The 25,396-nt window shown below is 43.0% G+C and overlaps 2 protein-coding genes across 4 annotated transcripts; one reads left to right on the top strand and one right to left on the bottom strand.

The window, feature by feature from the left end:
* The first annotated feature begins 3,858 nt into the window (after window positions 1–3,858).
* LOC118214486 (vascular endothelial growth factor D-like) lies at window positions 3,859–13,465 on the top strand. Of its 2 annotated transcripts, XM_035394471.1 has the most exons (8): window positions 3,859–4,047; window positions 4,151–4,266; window positions 9,701–9,947; window positions 10,438–10,628; window positions 11,050–11,174; window positions 11,804–11,932; window positions 12,913–12,987; window positions 13,354–13,465. In XM_035394471.1, exons 2-8 carry the CDS (start codon window positions 4,177–4,179, stop codon window positions 13,361–13,363), a joined length of 867 nt encoding a protein of 288 aa, XP_035250362.1. In that variant the 5' UTR covers window positions 3,859–4,047; window positions 4,151–4,176; the 3' UTR covers window positions 13,364–13,465. The 2 variants fall into 2 exon arrangements, with proteins under 2 accessions (XP_035250362.1, XP_035250363.1); XM_035394472.1 differs by lacking the exon at window positions 13,354–13,465 and having other exon boundaries at window positions 3,861–4,047; window positions 11,804–11,919.
* On the bottom strand, window positions 12,632–23,974 carry LOC118214485 (cystathionine beta-synthase-like). 2 transcript variants are annotated; one of them, XM_035394469.1, is made up of 15 exons: window positions 23,825–23,974; window positions 22,430–22,651; window positions 21,907–22,013; window positions 20,830–20,964; window positions 20,500–20,579; window positions 20,172–20,376; window positions 19,872–19,963; window positions 19,104–19,229; window positions 18,612–18,696; window positions 18,256–18,361; window positions 17,547–17,624; window positions 17,086–17,220; window positions 16,645–16,753; window positions 15,234–15,318; window positions 12,632–14,240 (listed from the first exon to the last, which is right to left on the bottom strand). In XM_035394469.1, the coding sequence occupies exons 1-15, from the start codon at window positions 23,830–23,832 to the stop codon at window positions 14,116–14,118; spliced, it is 1,698 nt and encodes a 565-aa protein (XP_035250360.1). In that variant the 5' UTR covers window positions 23,833–23,974; the 3' UTR covers window positions 12,632–14,115. The 2 variants fall into 2 exon arrangements, with proteins under 2 accessions (XP_035250360.1, XP_035250361.1); XM_035394470.1 differs by lacking the exons at window positions 12,632–14,240; window positions 15,234–15,318; window positions 16,645–16,753 and adding an exon at window positions 16,796–16,847.
* Between the last annotated feature and the right edge of the window lie 1,422 nt (window positions 23,975–25,396).

The raw sequence follows: 25,396 nt of genomic DNA, 5'->3' as shown, positions 1-25,396 counted from the left end.
CATGTAAAATGAATAACACCACTGCAAACTCACGTGCCTATCAGAGCAACGGTACATGCTGTTCCTAGTCCTACAAAGCTAGGAGATCTCTCAAGATTTGTGTGTCTGCATTGTGTGACTTGTGGAGGGTCTAAAGTACAATTGCCTGAATCCATAATTCCCTGCACATGTAGATCATGTTTCACGTAATGTGTTGTTTCATGCATTTTGTCATTTTTCACCTTTTTAGGAATGGAAATGAGAATGTAAGCATCTCAATAAGAGTAAATTTTGCATGTAGGTATGCTGAAGCATTCATAATGTTGGTGTGTGAAAGAACATCATGCTTCTTGAAATACACAGGACCTTGTATATTTAATGATGTTTATGCATACATTATGAACCCCCTCTTGAGTTTGGGTATGTTAAATAACAGTCTTTTTCTAAGTCTTTTTTCCTTGATACTTCCCTAATTTTAGTTGCTTTGGAATAGATTGTAAAAGGGAGGTATGCCTTGTTACTTCCAAAATTGATACATAAGTTATTTTATTTTGGTTAGAAACATGGGGCTAGGCCAGATGAGAATAAGACTGGTTCAAAATAGAGGAAATATCCTGATTTTCCTGGGCTTTTTTTGTTTTTGTTGATGTTACGGAAATTGTGGTATTCATTAAGCAAGTTGTACCATCTGTGAAAGGGTAATCGATAATGAATGCAATTTATTTATATTTCAAAAGAAATCAACAATGAAAGTATTGATTAATGGACCTCGTTTAAGCTAAACCACTATAAAGAACAAGAGAAAAAATGAATATATTGCCAAACAACAGGGAGAGATTAGGAGCCTGTGTGCTGTTTTCTCCTTACTCTGGTTGATCCAAACAATATTTACTCTTCATTACCAATGCACAACATACCTATAAATCATTCATAAGCATGTTTGCAGGTCAGAGGGTTGAACTCAAGTAAGCCTCGAAACAAAATAAGGAACAGTGACTGCAATCACACATAACTTGAAAAATAAAAGCAGTTTAGGTGCAAGCTTCACTCACAAGTGTGGGAAAGGCAATGGATGGCATAGACAGAGACTTTTACTTTGAATTGTGTTTTCAGCTGGTTATAAACTACAGCCTGAATTATTCTTTTTATGATGCCTTTGTTATAAGAAAAGCCATAATTAGCGTGTGTTTCTACCAGCGGGGAGTGGTTATGAACTTCAACCCATTGCAGGTGCTTTGTGAATCCTATGTTACCTTTCCTTGTGGTTTTTGCTTTTTTGTAATGGAAATATTTTGTGAAAACTGTGATTCAGTAATAGCACAGATGGAATTTCAATGTTAAGAATACAGAAGTAGTCATGGGGTTTGTGTGAAAGTGGTTTCAACCAACACAAGCAATGTTGAAGTAAATGGCAAAACTTTGATCTGCTTTTTTTAGATATCCCCAAAAGGTCTGCCACATACAGCAGTTACTGGAAAGTCCTGTGTGAAGAAATTGGGAACAGATTGCCTTAGAAACAATTCTTAACATTTTTATTGAAAATTCAGTTTCAAGGCTGGGTTACGTGAGGTTGGAGGGAGTGTGGTGCTTTTGCTGGGTTTAACATAGGTCAACCAGCACTTTACTGTTCATATGGGTGACTGCAGCAGGATAGCCCTGCTAGTTTTCCTTTAAAATCACTATAATTTGGCAACTGCTTTACACAAATGTGATAAATCATCATGACTTTTTCTTAGGTTTTTTTCCCCAGGGGAATCTGTGTGGGCTAATTAATTGAAACTTTTTCTACCAACAATTTTTTTGGGCATTCTAAAATATCTGGTTATCAGCCTCTTGCCCAAGTAACTATTGCAACTCCTGGTTATTTTATAAAGATTTACAAACATGAATATTTTCAGCACACTTCACAGCCCACAACTCGGGCCTGCTGTAGGCCATATTCATGGTTTGCTAAGATACACGGCTCACAGCCAGTATGCTCTGTATTTGTGTTATAAAACCTTTGCCTGCACAGTAAAATGTTCAGTGTTAAATCAACTCTTACAGAGCACGCTACATATGGTCCCAATTGGACTCATATGTACCCGGTTAGAGCTGAATTAACACTGGATATTTTACTGTGTACCACTTTGCTTTTCTAGATTATGGTCTGATGCCCAGATGTTCCCTGCAATCTTTATTAATGTAGACTTCACATGAAGCACAACACATTGTGGCAACTAAAAAGATGTATTTGACCTGTGGTGACCTTTCCCACCAGTTGTGTCCTAGAAGTAAAATCAAAGTTTCAAACAGTCTGGCTGTTGCTAGCACTGTTTGAGAAAACCAGTGAAGGTCAGATAAAGGAAAGCTGCTTCTCTGTTTGAAAGAACTGAAAGACAGAAAGACCTTACTGTCACACTTCTGGTTTTGTTTAAATTGGATTGTTATTTGAGTCAATAATGAAGAGCAGGAAGCACCTTGAAAAAACACCTGAGTCTCAATTTTCAGAATATATTTATCTACTTCGAGCAAGGAATGCCCTTTGAAAAGCAATTTAATAGTTCTTAAGATGGCTTCGCCTTTCTGGAATGTAGACTTGTGTTGTGAACTGCATCTATACACACACACAACCCTACTACTATTGTAGTGACCTCAGCAAAATAGCAGCCAGGATGATTGCACTTGAGCCATTGAGCTCATTTATTAACACCAAAAGAAAGCAGCTTAGACTCAACTACAGGAAAAACAGAACTGCCAGTTCAGTGCAACTCAATGGGGGATGCCCCACTAGGGCTGGCGGAGAGTTCACCTGTCAGGAGCTCTGCTAGCCTCCTGCATGCCCCCTGTAGTTATCCAGCTGCTTTTACAATATGAAGCTGTGTATCTGGGAGACTGCCCCTCTGCATCTATCCAATGATCTAGACTCTTTGTGTTGAGGAAGTCAAGCTTAATTAAAGATGTTATATCAGACAAGATGTTATGGAAACTACAATAATTAAATACGTATTCTTTAATGTGAGAAATACTTAAAAGTTGACACCGAAACAAAGAAGTTAACGGGATGTGTTATTCTTCATTTTCCACAAACAAACCAGGGACACCCAGGCAAACCATTTACAGAAAAATTAAATCCAACATCACCCATCTCAAGTTACATTTTGTCATTGTTCTCACTTGACGAACCGTATAAAGTGACTGGATATTATTATGAGCTTATGTTAAAAGCATTATGGTAGTAATGGTATCACCTATCCATATTGAAAAGTTGGAAAAACTTGTTAGGAAGCTTTGAATAAAAAGTTATCACACCAAAATAAGAACACGTATTTTTACCAATACTAAACAGTAAAATGTCCAGTGCTAATTCAACTCAGAGAACATGGTTAAAAAGTAAAAGAAAAGACACTTTGTAGCCTAGTCTTTTCTTTTTAATCAAGTCGTAGTTTTAATCATTTTCTTTTTAATCAATGGATTCCACCACCGCTGCCGAGATTTACGTTTTTAGTAGGCTTATCTATAAATGTCACTTAAACGGAAAAGGATTTAGCTGCAACTCCGGGGAGAGGCAGGGGTCGTATTTCAAATTCATTTCAGCAGAAGCCTATCGTGTCTCAGCCATAGACTGTATAGCACTCAGTCTGAGAATCAGCAGCGTTCTACTATGCATTTGGCTCTACACAATGAGCAGTCAGACTGGGGCCAGTTTTTTTCCTGTTCAGTGACTGGATCGTATTTAAAAGACATGCCCAAGCGAGGTTCCAAATGAGCTACGATCTGTGGCTGAAAATGCGACCACCGAAGCTAGAAATTTGACAACCCCTTGGACCGGATGAGACTTTTGTAAAATGGCCAAACTCGTTCTGACTCAGGATGTCGTATTGCTTCTTAAGGAGGGCTAATCAGAGTGAAATGATTGCTACTGATCGGTCTCCGAGAAGTGAAGTTAGGCGACGACACGCTGCTGAATTAAATGTTGCATCACCAGAATTGTAGTCTTTTTTTTCTCTCTGGTCTTTGATAACTCTTTCCGTAATCTCCATTTGTAGTAATTTTCCGCCTGGCAGGTCCTCCCACGCTCACGCGCAGGTATGTATGAGTAGGCTGCAGTCTGTGCGGAGAGTTCATAAACTTTGTCAAGTACACTGTGTGTCTTTAGAGTAGCCTAATCTTCTGTCTGACCCTGGTACAGGACACTGTCTGGATACTGAAGGAAATATGAAGACACAGTTTGCGATCGTGGTGCATCTGCTCGTGATTTTCTACGCGAGAATGATGCTGACGCATGAGGACCGCAGCGCCCATAAAGTGAGTGATCTAATCTAAATATTCTTTATCTTAAATCCGCGTCATAATAGCGATTATGGTAATATAATGATGGCGGTAGTGCCGGTATCCATTCTTTTTTAGAAATAAGTGGATGAGCTACACTTGAAAAAAAAATTTTTTTAATAAGAATTGCGCTTCAAGTAACACGACTAAAGGAAATTATTCCTGAACCAGACTGACAGCCACGTTGTAGGAAAAACTGATTTTCTGAAAGTCAGTAGAACTCATCGGCTACTCTTCAATTAGTAAATTAACTTAAGTACGAAAACACAATTAAAATGTAACTGCCAGTAACATGAAAGATTAGACGTTTTCTGGACACTTCTAAGCTCATAATATCTGTAGGCCTAATTATTCGGGACGGTTTATTTATTTATTTATTTATTTATTTATTTGTAAACAAATACGGCTCATAATATAGAGACCAAGTTAGAGGAATTAACATTTAGATATGTGTTTTATATTAACGCATCACGGTAAATGGTATGCATGTAGACTAGACAGAATGAAATAGGATTACTGAATATACTGAATAGGACGGAGTGTAGCACAGTGGGTAGGGAACTGGGCTTGTAACCAAAAGGTCGCCGGTTCGATTCCCAGGTAAGGACACTGCCGTTGTACCCTTGAGCAAGGTACTTAACCTGCATTGCTTCAGTATATATCCAGCTGTATAAATGGATACAATGTAAAAATGCTATGTAAAAAGTTGTGTAAGTCGCTCTGGATAAGAGCGTCTGCTAAATGCCTGTAATGTAATGTAATGTAATGTAATGAATATAGGAGGACTGACAGATAATTGCATATTACAACATGACGATAAATCAGAGAGAGGGTTGATTAAGGTGATGAGTTGAGATTGAACCACTTTAATCGTTGTGTAATCATCTTGTTGGATGTTGAGTAAAATTACTAAAGGAATATATTTTGCAGCGCATGTACGGATGCAGCATAGGTAATTTCATTATGCTTGATTAGCATTCGTTATTGGCAGGACTGATCAACTGCCCACTATGAAAGTTGCGAATTAGTTGCATGAATGGCCATAGGTGCCAATGTAAACAATGGATACTTCAGTAGTACCCCAGACTCCATCAGAATTGCACAGGGTCACTGAATTTATGATGTCTCCATCCCAGTCCTCTTACAAAGCAAAGCAGAGAAGGGCATTCAGGAGAAAAGCTGGCACAATCCCAAATCACAAGAATGCCACTGTTGGATAAGCAGCATGAGCATGTGCGTTGCCCACCTGGAATGTAGTCACAATAGCATATGCCTGCAGGAAAGGCAAAAAAACATGCCTCATTAAGAAGTGCAATGCAATCAGGTAACCCTCAATTGCTACCGGTGGAGTTCTACAGTGACTGGTCAGTCCTGCCAGGATTTATAACCTCGGATGCCTCTATTAGCTGGTGTGGTGCTTAAAGCTTGCGTTCTCTGTGAAAACCTTTGTTAGTTGCTAACGGACGGTTGGGTCAAAAGCTGCTGTGTTCCTTTAAATGTTACTGATTCACAAAGTACTGTGGACCTCCTCTCCTCCTAGCTGGAATCCTGATATGCAGGTCGTTGCAATTTGACACAGTTCAAAAAGTCAAGTCAGCAACACAAAAGTGTCAAGGAATATTGCTAAGGACAAAAACATATTTTTTAAAAGACCCTTCTTATGAATGTGTCACTATATTATGATGGTGGTGGAGCAGAGAAGGTTTCAGATAGAGAGGGTACCACAGCACATGTGCCACCATGGGGAATCAAGCCCCCAGCCACCCCAAGGGCCACACCATAGAATCTCCCCCATTTTTCTTTTACATAATACTGCAGCCTTAGGTCTGTTGTTCATAAATATGCAGACATAACAGGAAGTACACCACTGATTTTGTTTTTCAGGAATATCAATGTGAGTCTAGTAGTCTTTTTTCTCTCATGTAAGTCATACACACTGATGCAAATTGGAAACACGTTGGTTACAGCAAGGCCTCCATGCTGAATTCCTGGCAGAGTGAAAGCCTGAAGCCTCACTACAAATGGCCCGAGAGAGCATATTGAGAGTTCACACATGGGCTATCAAATTGAACTCCTCTCTCACCTCCCAATTCCTTGTTAGCCAATCATCTTTCCCCTTCCAGTGTAAAGTGAGGTAGGAATACTCATTGTTCCTCCCCACCCCTTGTGTTTACATCACATTATATAAATGGAAGCAGGCTGGCCACTCATCTCCAATATGCTGAAAGGATCCACAAGACTGTGTCACCAAACAGCCTATGGGGAAATTAGCAGAGATTTCTGTCTGCAGATAAGTTTAATTAATGACAGCTGTCCTGCTCTAGCATCAGCTGTGTAACTTTCCACTAGTAAAAGCCTGCTTAGGGTGTCTTGCTTCATTGTAACCAAGAGCAGTTTCATTTTCACATTTATCTCTTTGATTCTGTACATACCATTCAAGGGTTGAAAGTTGAGTTTTAATGAAAGCGAGAGTTCTGATAACCTTTTGACCGCCATGTTTGACAAGACAGTGATTATTTTTGTAATGCTTCACAGACATTTGTAGGGCTCTGTAAGTATGAGGCAGCCAGTAAACAAGCTGCCCATTGTTATAGTTCTCTTGCATTAGTGTGAGTCATTGTTAAACCTATTTGTACTGTTTCTTGGAAAGTGAGGTGGTTTTGGGAGCCTGCCTGTCTGATCCAGGAAGCGTGCTCATTGGCTGCCCAGAGAGAAAGTGGAGGGGAATCTCCACAAGGACTTCCCAGCTTGGATTGTACTCCCACAGTTGCTCACGGCACATTTTTGCTGTGTTACTGTGTCAGAGGTACTCACTGTGACTGAACATGGCACACAGGACGGGCAGCAGCAGGCCTCAGTTTAGACAGATGCCTAAAATATTCCCCTCACATGATTTCCTGAAATTCCCTATCAATTCAGCTGACTCCCATATTCCATTTACCGTTCATACGCATGCATTTTTAAGCTGAAAGTACACACCCCCCAACCATCTGGCAGGACTGTGCACAAACCTTTTGTTAAGATGTCACTGGGCTTCCTGAGTCCTGGCCCATGCAGGGTCCTTCTGGAGAAGATGGACAGTTGGGGCCTGGTGAGCTTCACTGTCTTTCCTGTGCCTGAGGGTAGAAGATGCAATTCAGTGCCTCGTGCCTTTTGAGACCCATCACCTGCCCAAAGATCATGAATGCTGTCATTGGACAGGAAGTGAATTTTCACTCTGAAGCCAGAGCAGAGCTGTGAAAAAACCAAGTGTGTGGTTGGACATGCTTACATTTATGAGTATGACCTTTGCTCAGTAGTTCCCAGGATGCAGTCATTTGTAACCAGAATGACGTCTCAGAGTGACGTCTTCCACGGACAGCTGCAAGTTATCAGCGGCACCCCAATACCCACCCCCCTCCCCAACCCCTTCATAATGCTGTGGTCCCAAGCAGTCAAATATGGTGTTATTCCCCATGGTTACCCAACCCTATACATTCCAAGGCCAGCCCAAAAAAACCCTGTATAACTGAATTGTAGTTGGACTGGATGAAAAAGGTGTTTTTGTTATTTCTGAAATTGAGAGTGGTATTATTGTGTGGTGTGAAGCCAAGGCATAAGCATCAGTTGTTTCATAAGAGGGCCAGGGGACAGAGCATCCCATAACTCATAGACTCTTGCAGTGGTGTCAAGCTTCAAATCTGGACTGTGAGAGGCCAACCACTGCAGAGAGGCACTGACCAGAGAAGGAGGGTTGTGTGTAATCATGCTGGTTTTGACAGTCCCCTAGCCAGGTTCGATTCTACTCCAAGTTCAAAGGTGAGAACTAATGGGTAGAGTTTTGTTTTGAGATATTGAGCTTCAGAATTTTCAAGTCAGATATTATATCATCTTTTCATGTGAAATTGCTGCAAGTTTTAACTTGATGAAAACAACGCTTTCAGGTTTATAACCTGCTGTACAAGAAAAGAACATTTGGTATGTACAAAAATACAGGAACATGTTGATAAGTAATAATTACTATCCCAAGTTTTTGGCAAGAATTCCAGGTAGCGCCCTTTAGATATAAAATTCTAATACTAATTTCTCTATACATTCTAACTTCTGACCAATATTACTGTGCAATGTTTTGTTTCCTGGTACTGATCCTGAGAAGATAAGAAGTTATTTATGGGAAATAGCAGTTTGCCCAATTTTTTTAACAAAGGGGAATGATGAAATGGCTTTGAAGTGTTAAGCCAGATGAGCCCCATTCCAAATCCACTCTGGCAGGAAGCCACACCCATTTTCTTGCAAATCAGAGGCTGCGGGACATCTTCAGACAGGGTGTCACTTCCGGTGTAGACTGAGTGGATTCAAACAGTAATAATGTAATAACTAAAACCATAGAAAAAAATACTGCAGGGAGAATGACTAATATGAATCACAACAAGCATTTATGGGAACAAGGGACACACATTAGTCCAAGAGTTTGTAAGAGTGCGTCACCACCAATTAAAAGAGCGCAAGCTTGTATTGCAAAGGAGCCCACCACACATTGTGACGTGAGGTAATTTTTGGATTCTGAAAGGAAACCGACTTCCCAGATAGCAGAAAATGCTATCAGAACATTAGGGAGGATTGCATTCAAATTCCCAACTTGTGAGACAAGATTCTCCAAGCAGTCTTAAAACAAAGTATTTTTGCACTGCACTCTTTGAGGAAAGTCATGAAAATGCTCCAAGCAGGTAAAATTCAAGGGTCAGCCATGATACTGAACAGATGTATGTGTTAGGAACACTTACCCTAACTTAATGAATCCTGTGGGACCCAGAAATTCTTAGTTTACACAGTCTGCATCATTAAGAATATGTTTAACATGCATTTCTTTTGGAAAACCACATATTTCTGTCTTCAGTCTATTCACAAGTCATCATGTTCAAACCTGCAAGATGTAATCATTTCAAATTTTTTTATTTCACTAAATAGTTCCAGCCCTTACATTTTTCCAACAGCAAGCATTCCTGAGGATTTTTTAAAAAATCCTTAAAGTGCAAGCTTTATCTTGTGAAATGTTTGGTGTCTCAGACTTGATTAGTGGCATTAAGAGGTTCTCTGTGAAGCTTGCACTGATTTATCTAGGGCAGTGTCACCCTCTTGTGGTAGGGAAACAGTCATTATATGTATGTGTAAAGGGATGTTTTTTTCTGGGTTATTTAGGTCATTTCAGCTCCAATGTATGTTTTGGATTGGCCCAGACAGTCTTTTGTGTGGTAAAGGACATTTTAGATATTTGAAGAACTTTCTGAAGAGCTGCCAGCTTTTCTATGGCACTTACAGGGCAGTCGTGGGCTTGTGAATTGAAGTGAGACTATGATGGTAACTCTGAGATACCTGGCAGGATGGAATGAAAGCAGTCCACGCTGTATTAACGCACAGCCCTCATCCTCAGTCCAGGAGGCGAGACAAGTGGGAGAAGGCCCTCCGGTCAGCCTCCAGTCTGGAGGAGCTGCTGAAGCTCACAGACTTCCACGACACGAAGCTGTGGAAGCCTCGCCTGAGGCTGAAGCACGCGGAGCCGCCCCCCAGCCGCGAGCCGCACCGCTCGCCCCCTCTCGTCTCCCACCGCTCCACCCGCTACGCTGCTGCCCCCTACAGCACGGAGGTCACCCAGCAGATCACCCAGGAGATTCTCCAAGGTGATAATGTCTCACTGATATTGCTGTTAATGTTGACATCAACTGTTTTCCTTCGAGCACCTGCTTTGTGTTTTTTTGTTTTTGTTTTGAGTTGCTATTTCAGGCTCTCTCATTCTGGTCTCTAGCATTCTGCCACGCTCTCATCTTAAGTGTTTACCTATTCAGTGTCATTCTGTCATTATTATTCCTGTTTTGTTATTGTAATTGTTAATTAAACACAATTACAATAACTGAAAATTATTTTGATTTAACTGCAGTCACTTCCCTGTGGTACGTTCTGCAAAGCACAAAATAAATAAAAAATCTCTATAGAGAATATGCACTGTCTGTCGCTAGTGGTGGTGGATAATTATGCCAAACAAGCCCAATCAAATAGGAGAGATGGCTGTTTTGGGTACCAAACCTCCCTCACCCTCACACCTTCCATCATTTAAGACGCTGCATCTTTTGCTAAATGACTGTCTTACCTGTGCGTGTGGTTCCCTTGCAGCCATTGACGAGGAGTGGCAGAAGACCCAGTGCATGCCCAGGGAGACTTGCGTGGATGTGGCCAAGGAGCTGGGCACCAACCCGGGCATGTTCTTCAAGCCGCCCTGCGTCTCAGTCTTCAGGTGCAGCGGCTGCTGCCACAGCGAGGCTGTCACCTGCCGAAACACAAGTACAACCTATGTCAATAAAACAGTGAGCGCCTTCTTAATCTGCCTCCTTCACTATTTTAGGATATAACCACAGGAAATTTCTACAAGTTCTAGCTGCCTCGTGCTACATGATTTTAATATTTTCAAAATCTGTGTTTGTGACGGCTCCTGAGAGGTTCAGTGGCGCTTACCACAAACACAGGTTGAGCCCTTTAGCCAACATGTTCCTAGATCAATGCATTCTACTTCTGAATGTGTCCTCCACCAATTATAACTGAATAATTTTTTTGTGATTAGTTAGACTCAAGTAACACCATCTTATGTTCAACATTTGACTAGATGAAATGCGGGCAAAGTTGAACTAAGAGATACTAGCACTAGAGACATTAATTTTTAAATGAATTCATAATTCATAATTCATTTTGTGAAAGATTGTACTTAAGGCTCTTGTTGTTTTTCTGCAGCTCTTTTCTGTGATTCCTTTTAAATACAAGCCAGAGCCAGTGCTGATAAGAGTAGCCAATCACACAGAGTGTGAGTGCATGGAACCGGCTCTGATTCGACGCCATACCCCCCAGCACAGAAGTGGGTAGGTCCAACAGCTGAGGAGAACGGAACTGTAGATAAATGCTCTTGCTTCTGGGCAACACCGCCAAACTTTCAGCTCTTTTGCTTCCTCACACATTGAAATCGTTCAACATAAGAACTGAGGAATAAGAAGAATAAGGGCTGCTGTGACAAAAGTAATAAACTTACTGATGTCTCTGCGCGGAAGGTTACCCAAGAGTGTTAGCGAAAGGCCAAACAATGATGCCCCTCTTAGAAGAATGGTCACCATGTATTTAGTTTTTTTCAAGAAAAAAAACTAAATGAATTGTGATCAAAATTTACCAAAAATACACAATTCAATTCCAGACAGCTCTCTCCATCATTAACTTAAGTTGAAAATGACTGAACAGTCTTTGTTCTTGCTCATCAGACCAGGTTCCACTATGTATGTTAGATACTGTAGCTTTTTTAGATTCTGGTGAAATTTTAAACCAAAATATCCAAAAACATCTCCACACCAACCATAACATACCTTCATATACACGACAAATTCTGTTCTGAGTGTAGGTGAAAATAGATATAAAAATTCTCAGTAGTACAGTAGTGAAGTTATGTACTGGTGTCTAAAGGGTTAAAGTATATAAAATAAGTAAATATTTTACATTGCAGGTGTTTCCCAGCACAGTGGCCCTCACATTCAGAGGCCACACACAGCCTGTGCTCTAGTGGGCTGATCTGGGACTGTGCTGCGGACCAGTGTGTCCCGTACCCTTCCAGGAATCAGGGTGAGTTACACAGGTAATGAAACACTACTGTGCTCACGAGACAGCAAAGCTAATCTGGCTATAATGGTACTGAGTGTATAATTTTCACCCCATGTTAAAAGCGGTTTTTTTATGTGTATTTTTCAAGACAAAGCCCACAACCACGGAACCATGGTTGTGGGCATTGGTTTGAGGGGCAAGACACAAGGGCTTCAGAGATGCTGGGTGGCTCACTAGGTTAAGGCACCATGTTGTGGTGCCTGGATGAGCCCCAGTCTCAGATCAAATCTGGACTGTGCCAGTGCCGACTGTGGCCCTAGAATGACATTCAATTGTGTTGCCCGGGGTCCAGAACGATTCCGTCAGTTAGTGGTCTGTGTTTCATTGCTCTTGAGCAACCCCTGCTGGTTGTGGGCTGTGTTGTGAAAACAGCAGGCTGGCAACCCCACGAGTTTAGGAGGAGACCAGTGGATGTCTGCATTCTCCCAAATTGGCAGCAGGGAAAAAAAATAAAGCTATTCATTTCAATAAGGACACACAGGCTTCTCAGACACCAGATCAGAACTCAGTGGAGAGAACAGCCTTTAGTGCAGAAATATAACCAACAGAAAGAGGCTAAATTCAAGATGATGATGCTGTTCTTGTTAATTCTCAGAATGTGTTGCATACTAGTGTGTAAAATTGCCTTGGATTGTCTGGACTTTATTAACAAGAAAGCAAAGACACACCCCTGTATGTTTATATAACATGCATTTTGTATTTGTATTACTCTTGGTACATTCATTTGGAAAGTTAATAAAAAAACAAAAAGTAGCATTTGAACCTTAAAGCTGAGAGAGCAAAATTAACTGCTGGGTATTTTTACATTCAAGGGGTAACACTGATGATTACATAAATTTAAAAAATTTTGTTTCATTTGTCACAAATTAGCCCATTGCAACACTGATTGTTTTTTCACTTCCATTCTTTCTTTTTTTGGGGGGATTGATGTTGATGTGTGTCCTGCTTCACCAGACCCCTCTTTCGGTGTCACTTAAACTCCAGCATCTGTGCCACGGACGGCAAACGTGTCGACCAAGCCTCCTGCAGGTAGAATTCCTCATGCAATACCTTCCTGAAATCAAAGTGCTTCTTGCAGCTGTTGAGGCCTGGGGGTTACTTTTATTCATGTCTTTTCTTTCTATTCCAAATCGAGCACAAAATTCTAAATGGTAAACGAGTGTTATATGGTGCCATAAAAAGTAATTCCAATTGTTGGCAATGTTGTGTAGTTGGTCTTTACTGTTAATTTTATTATTATTGGTGAGTGAAACTTGCCTCATGCTCACGCATCACATTTCCGTACCTTCATGTAGATCTTCTTATAAATTTTTTTTTTTTTAATATTTGAGTGTTACTGAAATATTGGTGCATTTTAAAATTCCTAACGTCCCATTGTTTTGTTCTCTTATACAGCTGTGAGTGAAAGCACCTTCACCGACACAGACATTTTGCAAGACTAATTGTTGGACTTGGAAGAAATGCTCTTAATTTATTTATACTTATTTATAATTACTTTACATATTATTATAACCCATCTCCAGCTTTAACACCACAACAATCATGTTAAATGTTTTAACATGTGCCATTGCTACTTGTGCTGTTATGCAAAGGCCTTAACCACTGTCTTGTGTGCACTGAACAAGCATGTATTGTACTTTTTAAAATAATATTTTTATAATTTGTTACACTGATCAATAATTATTTAAATGTAAATACTCGTTATTAAAATCATTATTTTTCTGCAGATTTTGTTCAAATTATTTGTACATGTCTGGCTCGTGGTCCCAGGTAATTGATGGGAGAAATTTACTGGTAGTTTCTAATGAATTCACATTTCAGGGTAGCCTACGCAGGGTGAATGAGCGGGGTTGAAGACTGAGATGACTTTTTTTTGGAAACAGAGGACCATAGCAAGGCAAAAGAAATCCTGCATAGTTCACCAAGTTTTCAATCTTGTCGCCATAGAGGATCTTTTACAATAAGTTTCTCAGTAGGTTCTAGGAAATCATGAAGCAAAGGCAAACAAAAGAAAGAAAAATCAATATTTGTCTCCACCAATCCCAGATCAACCTGGAAATCAGTAATCCAGTCAGATCACCACAGTTGCTTCGTGACATCAGAGCAGCTCATCTGGGTGCATCTGAGCTATGGAACAATTCATAACTGTAAGCTTGATTACATCTCATCTGTGTGCTCTGACAGAGTTCTCTTCTGCCTTCCAGTGACAAAGTTTAGCAGGTCCATAGCGGTCACCACCCCGAAAACCATCTGCCGTAGGCAGGGTGCGCCATCCGTCAGGTCTGCAAAATACGGAGAGAAGGAGACAGAAAAACATCAAGTAGTAATATCTATCCACTAGCATTTATTCAGAAGAATGTTCCAGTTTGGTCTGCATTGAGATGTTAGCCATGGAAGTTCAGCCTAAACACACCCCTACATGAAACTTCACCAGCGAATCAGCAAAAATTTACAATTAAGTATAAAGATATGCTGAAATTATGCAGCCACATCTCCTGATTGCAGTACTCTTGGGTCATAGTGATGTCATCTGTGAAATGTTTTCTCACTAGAGAGCAGTTGATGATTTCCCTGCACTTCACTTTGACTTTCAGTGCTCATGCCTGCTGCCCACAAAATGAAACCCCCAGGCTTTCTCACAAGACACTGGCGTACTGTGAACATTAAGGAACTAGTCTCCCTTGATGCCCGTCAAAGTTCTGTGTGCGGGTTTCTTAATGCTGGGGGGGGGGAAGTTGGCACTCTACAAACTGTCTGACCTCAAGTTGAGCCAAAGCCAGAGGTGGACTTTGCTTCCACCACAGAGACTGGGTCAAAGTTGTGTTTATCCAGTTACACTGTAGCCAACCCAGAATACACGCTGGAACTTGAAAGTTCTTTCAAAGCTGCATGAGAGCCAATTTGATCATTTTTTTGTCTGAATGATTGACTTTAATTTGAGATTAACTTGTTGCATAAGGTGCAATGTGCATTTTTCGTCACAGCTATATTATTGTAGATCAACACGCTCCACCATCGCAGTTACAGAACGTTCACTGCAGAGGGCATGAATCGGACAGACGTCACACAAGTCACACTCCATCACAGACAAGAGTGTCTTAAACGGAAAACATGAGGAAAAGGGGGGAAGAAATGAGCTCAACTACACTTCATCCAAGATAGCGAGGTATACGTGGTGAAGGTGACCATGACAGGCAAGCAGAGAAAGAGACAGTGTTAAAAGAAACATGAAGAGAGAGAGATGGAGATAGTAGAGGCATAAGAGGAAGACTCACACTGAATCTGCTCATGCACCACCAGGGCGAAGTGGTCGGTCTCCAAGATGCGAGACAGCTTGCCCAGATTGTCAGTAAGACGGACCTTTGGGAGGAAGAGGATGGATATTATTTAAGATAGATTCTAGCCTCTATTTCTCATTTACTTTGCAAGTCAGAGCAGAAGTGAGCTTCCCTTCTTCTTATCCAGTAGTAATTCACAAAATCAGTGACTGATTAACCATTTCTGAAATGTTCTGCAGATATAACCTAATCCAGTGGTGTCAAACTCGTTGCCATGGAGGGCCGTGTGTATGCAGGTTTTCATTCCAACCAATTAATGCTGCCTTAATTGAGTCCAATTACTCATTCAGCCATATGCGTTTAACTGCATTGAAGCACAGAATATAAGAAAATTTTTATTTAGACAATGCGGGTCACCATAGACGTCGGGTCACCATTGTGCACAAACCTGCATCCCTAATTCAGCAAATAATTTAACTAATTATATAATCAAGATCTGAGGCTGGAATGAAAACCTGCATACACACGGCCCTCCATGGCAACGAGTTTGACACCACTGACCTAATCCATTTACCCTGAAATGAGGGACATGGTTTGTCCCTCCTCATGTTGTTGGTGCTAATCCTGGGTAGAGCACTGCTGTCATAACCTTATGTGAGTTGCTTAATATAAAGTGCTTCGGAAAACATCCAGCTGTTCAAACGAATATTAGAAATATGAGCTCTGCAAATCAGATATCCCAGATAAGGACATTTGCTAGTTAACGGAAAGTAAACACCATTTTCAAAACACTTTCAGCTTCCCTTGATAAGTGCCTGGCTTTACTTTCAGTGACAAATGGGTAGCCCGCCCTCCAGAAACTCCTAGAATGACCTCAAGGACAAATGTTCCTGGAGACTGGTCGTTTGAGACGTGAAGAGATAGAGGGAATGTTTTCCCAAGCCAAAATGGCTGCCACTCCTATGTTATCTAATCTTACTATGTGGCAGGTGGCTCCGAGGTCAGCTCAAACCAGAGACCTCAGACGGGAGGCCACAGGGGGAGGTGCGCAAATGAGACAGGCTCGTGTTTCCACTACAGGAAAGCACTCTCTCTCTCTCTCTCTTTCACTCCCACCCTCAAACACATACATAAACCAAACACTGAAATTAAGAATTTTTATATTGATACTAGACTTATTATTTACCACATAATTATTTTGACTTTATCTACTCTAACTAATTTATTAATCATTGGAATCTTTCATTTACAGAGTTGGCAGAGAGGCACTGTTCCACAGGCTAGGACGGGCTGAGACATACAGAGCCACACAGGGTTGATCCTTCTCTCTCCCTGTTCCAGACCCTTGTAGCTTTTTGTTATCTGAAGCCAGGAGGAAGACAGTGGAGGCAGAGCTGTGGAGACTGACCTGTTTGAACTGCTTGTACAGGACCTTGCTGACGGGGTCAGACGGCTTCACCTTCCCAGCCAGCACGGTGGACAGCATATTACCCAGAGTCACCATGCCCAAGATCAGCCTGCAAATGGAAGAACGGGCTAAGATCAGCCTTCAAACGGAGGAACAGGGCCCAAGATCAGCCTTCAAACGGAGGAACAGGGCCCAAGATCAGCCTGTGAATGGAGGAACAGGGCCTAAGATCAGCCTGTGGATGGACAAACAGGGCCTAAGATCAGCCTGTGAATGGAGGAACAGGGCCTAAGATCAGCCTGTGAATGGAGGAACAGGGCCTAAGATCAGCCTGTGAATGGAGGAACAGGGCCTAAGATCAGCCTTCAAATGGAGGAACAGGGCCTAAGATCAGCCTCTGAATGGAGGAACAGGGGCTACCCTACCCAGCGGCAGACCTACCCCGACTCATCGACAACGGGCGCCTGGTCGAAGGCGTTCTCCTTCAGGATCCGGATGGTTTTCTGGCAGGTGACTGTGGGCAGCACGGTAAGAGGCGCCGACAGATTCAGGCCCTGCACCTTCTGGTTCCACCACCTGGGGGAGCCACAAGAGCCGATTCATATCGCGCTACTCGTCCCCCAACACATTTTTGTCAAAAGTGAGTGAACATGGAACTGTAAATATCTTTTTTTCCAACACTGCACATAAAAAAAATTGAAAATTGTTTTTAAAAAATGTAATAAAGAAGCACAGATGCAACACAAACAGTGCTATATAAAGCACTGTTTATATTCAAGCGCTATACTATAGCATTGTTAGCACCAATCTGTATTGTCTTCAACTAAGAAGGTCCCTAGGAGAAAAAAAGTATAAATGTGAAAAAAACAGGGTCCTCCCCCACCAAAGGGGCGTAGTCTCACCAGGGTTTGGAAACCATGATGTCCTCCTCCCTCAGGAAACCTTTCTGGAACATCCAGTTGTCACTGAGGAACTTGGACCTTAGAGACAGGACATGGAAAACAGGGTCTGAGATGAAGTTCCACATACAGTTTTATGAATGGAGAGACTGACACTGCTCCCAGTGAGCTATCTGCTGCTCTTATCAATAAAACAGTTCAGAAAATTTGGATACTGTATTCTACATAAAAAAGCCAAACATTTGTTGCCTCTCCCTGTTGCTGCCAGACCACATGACCACCCATACCACACCTCTGCCATGCCAACCCCCATCAAAACCACTGCCACACCACTGATTCACTCATCCCCACCACACATCTACCAAATCCCCGATACACTCCAACTGTCTCTTAAACATGTCTCTGCTAATCCCCTACCATCTCCCAGCCATAACCAAGCCATAAATGTGCAACATGCCCCATCCCCAGCACCGCCAAATCACTGATTCTTACCCATCATTACCACACCCTCCCAAACTCCAGCCACACCTCTACCCACCCGCTGCCACAACCCTATAAAACCCCCGCTTCACCTCTACCCAAACTCCTGCCACACCCCTACCTAACCCTGGCCACACCCCTAAGAAACAACCGCCCCACCAGTCATACCAATCTCCACCCCTACAGAGCCCCTGCCACACCCCTGACACACGCCGGCGTCCCTGGTCCTCACATGTAGTTGCGGATGGAGTCAGGCAGGATGACCACACAGCACTGCCCCTCCTTCAACTCCTTCGCGGCCTTCACAGCTGCGGCCATGGCAGTGCCCGAGCTGCCACCTGGCACAGGACAGGGGCATTTAGTCGCAGCGCCTGAAACATCTCACCCTGCCTCCCGACGTCATCAGGAACAGTGGCTCCAGTTCAGATGGAAATCAGATGGATGTCAACACTCCCTCTAACCAGGAGGGTCTAAACTCTGACTGAAGTCATTGCCCTTAGCCCACTAGGCCTACTGTGTGCTTTGGCTTGTGCTTGTGTTTGAGTGAGTGCCCCAAGCGAGTGGTGGGCGGCGGCCAGGGCAGCGTACCACACAGAAGCCCCTCCTCCCTGATTAGCATGCGCGCCATGGCGAAGGTCTCCTCGTCGCTGGATTTGTACCAGTGGTCCACCACCTGTGGGAAACTCGCACGCATGACCACACAAAACTCAGCCTGGGGAGCCACATCAACTATAATTACATCACACACCAGAATAATCCCGCCTGCAGGAAACCAGGAAGAGCCATCTTTAAACTGCTAACTGTCCTGAACCTGGGTTTGAGCCTTTTCTAAATTAGGATTAATTAAACAACATTATTAATTCAGGTTATTAATGGTAAGGCTCATCAATCAATGGCTGATTCCTTTCAAGTGAACCAAGTCAAACCTTTGAATCCACACAACTTTATGCATTTAAAATTAAAACCATCTTAAGTCTTTTTCATTGAACAAAAACATGGAATATTATCTGCCTTCACTTTGGCAGCTCACAAGGTATGTGTAAGCATCCATTTTCCCATAATGAGCATACAGGGACTCACAGATCTGTCCAGCACAGTTGGGATGAAGTCGTAACCAATGCCTTCAACTTCATACTGGGTCTTGTCAGTCTTGTTCAGTTCCTCTGGTTCTGCCAGAATCGAGCCTTCAGGGTCCACCCCCACAATCTGTCAGGGGGAGAACACGGTAAGCCCATCAACAAGCACACACGAAATGGTAATCCTGACGAATTCAGCCATAATAAACACGAACCCAACACTCAGACATCATGAGACATAAAACTAGTACCGCAACCACAGGAACGGTAAACTTCAAGCAAGAGAAAGACCTCAACAGAAACAGAGCTATAAAAACACAGGACAATGGCAGACAAAGCTCTTCTTTTGAACTTTGATCATGAGCATAGCTAAACAAACTTTTCTTTCTGGAAAAGGCTTAACTGGCTGAACATCTCTGGGGGTGGCCAGTCTGCCAGCAGGCATGCTTGTGCAAGCTGGTCTGGGGCTTTCTGTTCATTTTACCCCCTTTTACACGTGTAACCCACAGCACCCGTTAACATACAGGTCCCCTATACAGAAAAATTCTGTGTTGAGCCTGTTCACATATGGCATGACCGTTCCGGACAGATGAGACAAGGCAGGATTGTCTACCCTCAGAAGCAATGCAGGAAAAATGTTTGTCGAAAAAAACAGCCAGAAGTTTATCTGAATAATAATTTTGAGATGTAAATCCTACCAACACAACACAGCCAGATTAGACTCGTTTGGTTACAAATCCGTCCGAGGGTTTATGAATTGTCTGAGACCCACCTTGACATTTGGGCACCTCTCCTTGAGCTTGCGGGCGATGCCACTAATGGTGCCACCTGTGCCAGCACCAGCCACAAGCATGTCCACTTGACCTGCAGGAGACAGGGGAGGAAGGACGGCATGAAGGCAGAGTGGTTCACATATTCAAACACACTCAATCACACACACTCAAGTACAAACATGCACACACACAAACACACACATAAACATACACACATGCACACACACACACATGCACATCCACTCTCACACACACACACAAACACACATACATTGAAAAGTGGAGGAAGAGATCCACACCATCACACTGTTCCAGGATCTCCTCGGCCGTGGTGTCGTAGTGGGCCAGGGGGTTGCTGGGATTGCGGTATTGGTCCAGAATGTGAGAGTTGGGGATCTCGTTCTTCAGCCTCCAGGCCACGCCCACGTGGGACTCGGGGGAGTCGAAGCGGGCGCTGGTGGGCGTGCGGACGATCTCCGCACCCAGAGCACGCAGGACGTCCACCTGAAACCCGCAAGAAAGCCCCACGCTTAAGGCAGGTTCAGATCACCTGATCATCAGATGCACATGTGGCCTTTTCATAAAAGGGAAAGGATGTGACAGAGGTCCAGGGAGGCCAGCGCACACCTTCTCCAAGCTCATCTTCTCTGGCATGACAATGATGCAGCGATAGCCCTTCACAGCAGCCGCCAGGGCCAGACCGATGCCTGGGAGGGGGGGAACAAAGCAGGGAGGGACCTCTCAAAAAAGTGTGTCTTTCTGGCTGTGATTACTCTGCATGTGTGCGCACATGTATGTGTGTGTCTCTTTCGCTGTACATATACATGGACGCTGTGTGCATATGTGTGTAAGTGTGCGAGAGTCTGTGTGTGATTGTGTCCCAGTCCCAGATGAGGACTGTGCACAAAAACACACACACATGCCTATACACCCACACACAATAACACATGCACACACCAGTGTTCCCAGATGTGGGCTCAATGATAGTGTCCCCGAGTTTGAGGATCCCAGCTCTCTCAGCATCTTCCACCATGCGCAGACTGATCCTGTCCTTCACACTGCCCCCTGCATTAAAGAACTCGCACTTCCCCACTGCAGAGAGAGAGAGAGAGAGCAAAAGCAGGAGCAAGGGAGACAGAGAGAGTGACCGAGAAACAGCAAGAGAGAGAGAGAGACAGAGGTGATTTAAGGTGATGTGTAATGTTGGTAACTCTACATGTTCAGAGTTGTACAGAGTTATGTAAATGATAACCGCCTGCAGCTATTCATTCACTGCCTGCCAAAAAGACAGCACTGGGTTACATTACCAAGAACTTTTAGACTGTTTGTTTTTTCATCCTCATCATGAACTAAAAAAAGAGGAAGGCCACATTTTAAAAAAAAGGCCACCTCCTGAAATTAAACGCTCATCCTGAAAAAAGAACAGTTTAATCAAGTCAGCATTTTATTTTCTTATTATTTTACTTTCAGTCACTTTAAATGTTTTTGTCAATATACACCACATGATTATGAAATACAACATACAACACGTGTATAAAATATGAAATCAGTTCTTCCTTAATGGCGTAACTGGATTTAACAGGTCGATGCAACTGAAAGGGTAGGGCTACAGTAGACAGATTTCCCCATTTACCTTGAAAATGAAAGAAAAAACCAGGGCTAAATGGCTTTCTCTCAATATATCTTCAAACAGCACATCTCTCCATAGTTGTACATTAATAATCATCCTTGTAAAAGTGATCTGTCATACCAGATGCATATACCAGCGCTACACTGTATGGCCATGTTGCACAAGGTTGTTTCTATGACTGCTGATTGGACGATTGAGTCAGGAGGTTTAACTTCAATTCTTAAATAAATCAATGTTTGCTTCCGGTTACAGTAGTGGTGCCACCACAGCACCCCTGGTAGATCTTTATGGAACATCGCACGCCATTTAAAGCAAAATGTAGCTTTCAGAGAATCGTTGCAAAATTCTCTGCATCGTGAATACAACACAGACATGTCGGCTGGGAAGGAGGGGAGGACACTCACAAAGCTCGCACTTGAGTCCGTAAGCCTTGGATATCTTGTTCATGCGGACCATGGGCGTGTCCCCGATCCTCCTCAGGATGTCTGGCAAAATCTTTGTGGATTTTTCCCTGAAAATAGAAGGTTGAGGGCACCCAAATCACCCACCGTGACAGGCACAAGAGAAAGCTGAACATACCACCATAAATCCACACACTAACAGTAAATAAACACAAACTATAACAAGAAAAAATGCACGGAATTAGAGTGGACAATTCTAAACAATGCTAATTTAACCCTGGGTATTCAGGAGAGTTGGCTAAGCTTGCAGGTGATACAGATTCATAAGAAATGTACAATAAACACTTTACCTTTTCCCACCCCAGACCTTTTCTCCAGAACGTGGCTCAACCATAACAACTTCCTCTATAAATTTAACTCAGAGCACCTACTAGTGGCACCTCCAAACTAAACTTAAAATATTACATTCTTCCTGAATATAAAACTGTCCCTAGAACTATAAAGGAATTTTAGGTGTGCTCCTCACCTTTCAGGGTGGCTGTGTGGGGACTGAGAGGGTGGTGCACCCAGCCTCCAGGTGCACCGACTGGGCAGATCCGGGCGAATCCAGTTCCTATCCATACCACCCTCCGCTCCATTCATTTGGATTGACCCATCCTCCTCGCTTGGGAAGGTCTGGCCAGGCCGGACCTGGGCAGCATGGGGGCAGGCCAGGGCCTGGTTGATGGTCTCTGATGGCATGACTCCCCTGAGGAACCGAGGGGGGAGGGTGCAGCTCTGATGCTTTCTCACCAGATTTTACACATGCTAACAAGCATTTTAAAACAAGTAAGCTCAAAAATGCATACAATTTAAATAACGTGGACTAAAATGGGTAACGTTAGTCATATTCTCAAAGCTTTTTCCAAACCAAATGTTGGGGAGGGCATTGCGTTTAGCTTTTTAGTTAGGGTGACAAATTAGCAGCATAATGATTCTACTGTTAAATATTCAACGAAAACACACGTGTAGTGCATGACAAACAGTACTAACTACTATTTTTGGAGAGACCATTTGAGACAGCGTCTGCGAATAGAACTAGAAGAGTAATGCACTACGGTATCCGTGTTTGCTTGATGGTGTCTAATTTCAAACGGAAGAATTCCATATCTGTATCCTCTAATAACATTTAAAATAACCTGCCCGAAGCTGGGGGGTTGAGAACTGAAAACAAACGTGCAAATCCATTATCGTAAACAATACATTTAAATAAACGCGACGATTGTTTGCAAATATATGCTTAATGTTTTCTATTTAGATTTTTTTGCGAGTTTTCTATCTTTCTTGTTTATACGGTACAAAAAATACCTGTTTAAAATGTTTTTCCGTTTACTTTCTAAAGTTACATGGCACAACCTGACGCCGTACAAGGGCACCATAAACACTCACCATACAGACGCACATTTCAGCGAACACGCGTTTACAACGTATTGCAACTTAAACCCTTAAGAGGTCAGCCCAGTTCATATTTGGTGTCAGGTTTGTTACGGCAGCATAGTACAACAATGGCGCAAGAAATATGTTTTTACACAGTATGTTAAGTGTTTTAGCAATTGGTCACTGTTCTTGGTTAATTCCTTACAAGCAATCCCTAAAATCGGTGTACTATAAAATTGTAGCAGCTGAGACGTTCAGACCATCCAATAATACAATTTTCATGTGGGGTGCTCTTAAAAGCCGCAATTCCCCAAACTTTCAGATGTTCCTACTCCAAAAAATGCATTCAACAGTTCCGATAAGCGCCAATTAGTCTACTTCATTTCATCCCTGAAAAGCGAGATTGTAGCTATACGAAACTTTACTAGTCTACTCTATCGTGACGGTCAGTTGTCACCAAACTCTAAACCCGTGATTCCCTAACTTCTCACTTATTTTCACTAACCTGTTCATCAAGTGATTATATTTTTCCAGCCACTGACCAGATTCGCTTCACCTTGCGTCAAACCACTCCGCACGCCGTTCAAGTGCGGTCAGCCGACAGACGGGTGAATCACCGAGTTTGCTCGGCGCGTTCATTGGTCGAGTTAAGGGCGTTCATCTAACCTCCGCTCACCAATGAGAACCAAAACTCAGGATTTATTCGCACCATCCACAAATTTCTTTGTGGAAACTGCATTTAGGGTTAGTGACGGTTAGTGTTTCTCTCAGTTTATGCTGAGCAAAACAGACAGTACAAACAGGTGGATTTGTTCAGCCCTCAAAACGGAATAAATTTCAACCGATGTAAACTCAATCAAAACCAAACCCTATTTCCTGATAAGTCTATGGTGACCATGTACTGGTCATACACCACATTACATCCCCATGCTGTGCAACAATTAGAAACAATAACTTCCAACAAAATCAAAGTTGAACCTATTTTTAAAAATCTGACAAATATAAGATTTTTTTATTGGGCGGGTAAGGTATCACCACCCCGTCCCCTCGCCACCGGAGTTCCCCAGGTCTCAGTCCTCAGTCCCCTTCTCTTCTCCTTATACACCAGATCCCTTGGCCCTGTAATATCTGCCCATGGCTTGTCCTATCACTCCTATGCAGACGACACGCAACTCTTTCTCTCCTTCTCCCCATCGGACACACAGGTCCCTGCCCGCATCTCCGCTTGCCTGAGGGACATCCAGAGCTGGATGGACAATCACCACCTGAAGCTCAACCCGGGAAAGACGGAGCTAATCTTTATTCCTGCTCTATCCTCTCCCCTCCTCGACTTTTCCATTTCCCTAGGGGACACCTTAGCGACATCATCACCCTGTGCCAAGAATCTTGGAGTGGTGATGGGCAACAAGCTGTCCCTATCCAAGAGCATTGCAGCAGTATGGCGGGCATGCAGATTTTTCCTGTATAACATCCGGGGAATCCGCCCCTTTCTCACCACCTACTCAACTCAGCTCCTGGTCCAAGCAATGGTTCTATCCCACCTGGACTACTGCAACTCTCTTCTGGCTGGACTACTGGCATCTGCCACCAGACCCCTGCAACTCATTCAGAATGCTGCAGCTCATCTGGTCTTCAACCTCCCCAGACACTCCCACATCACTCCCCTGCTCACTACCCTCCACTGGCTGCCTGTTATAGCTCGCATCAAATTTAAAACATTGGTCCTAGCATACCAGGCAGTCAAGGGATCAGCCCCAGCATACCTCCACAAGATATTCAAACCCTACATGCTAGCCAGATCCCTCCGTTCTGCTACCTCAGGATGCCTGGCACTTCCCCCTCTTCGCACCTGCACTTCCAGAACACGTCTCCTGTCTGTTCTGGCCCCACGATGGTGGAATGACCTCCCCGTGGAGGTCAGAACAGCTGAGACACTGACCCATTTCAAGCGACGACTGAAGACTCACCTCTTCAGGCTGCACCTCTCCCCATCCCTCCCTACCCCCCTGTAAATGACTGTAAGCTTAGGGTTGTAACTAGGCAGCTGTTTTGTAGGTGACTTACGTGCATTAACTGT

Source organism: Anguilla anguilla, chromosome 15 (genome assembly GCF_013347855.1).
Source record: "Anguilla anguilla isolate fAngAng1 chromosome 15, fAngAng1.pri, whole genome shotgun sequence".
Classification (NCBI taxonomy): Eukaryota; Metazoa; Chordata; class Actinopteri; order Anguilliformes; family Anguillidae; genus Anguilla; species Anguilla anguilla.
Note: the sequence above shows the minus strand (reverse complement) of the source record. Positions and strands in the feature narration are given on the sequence as shown.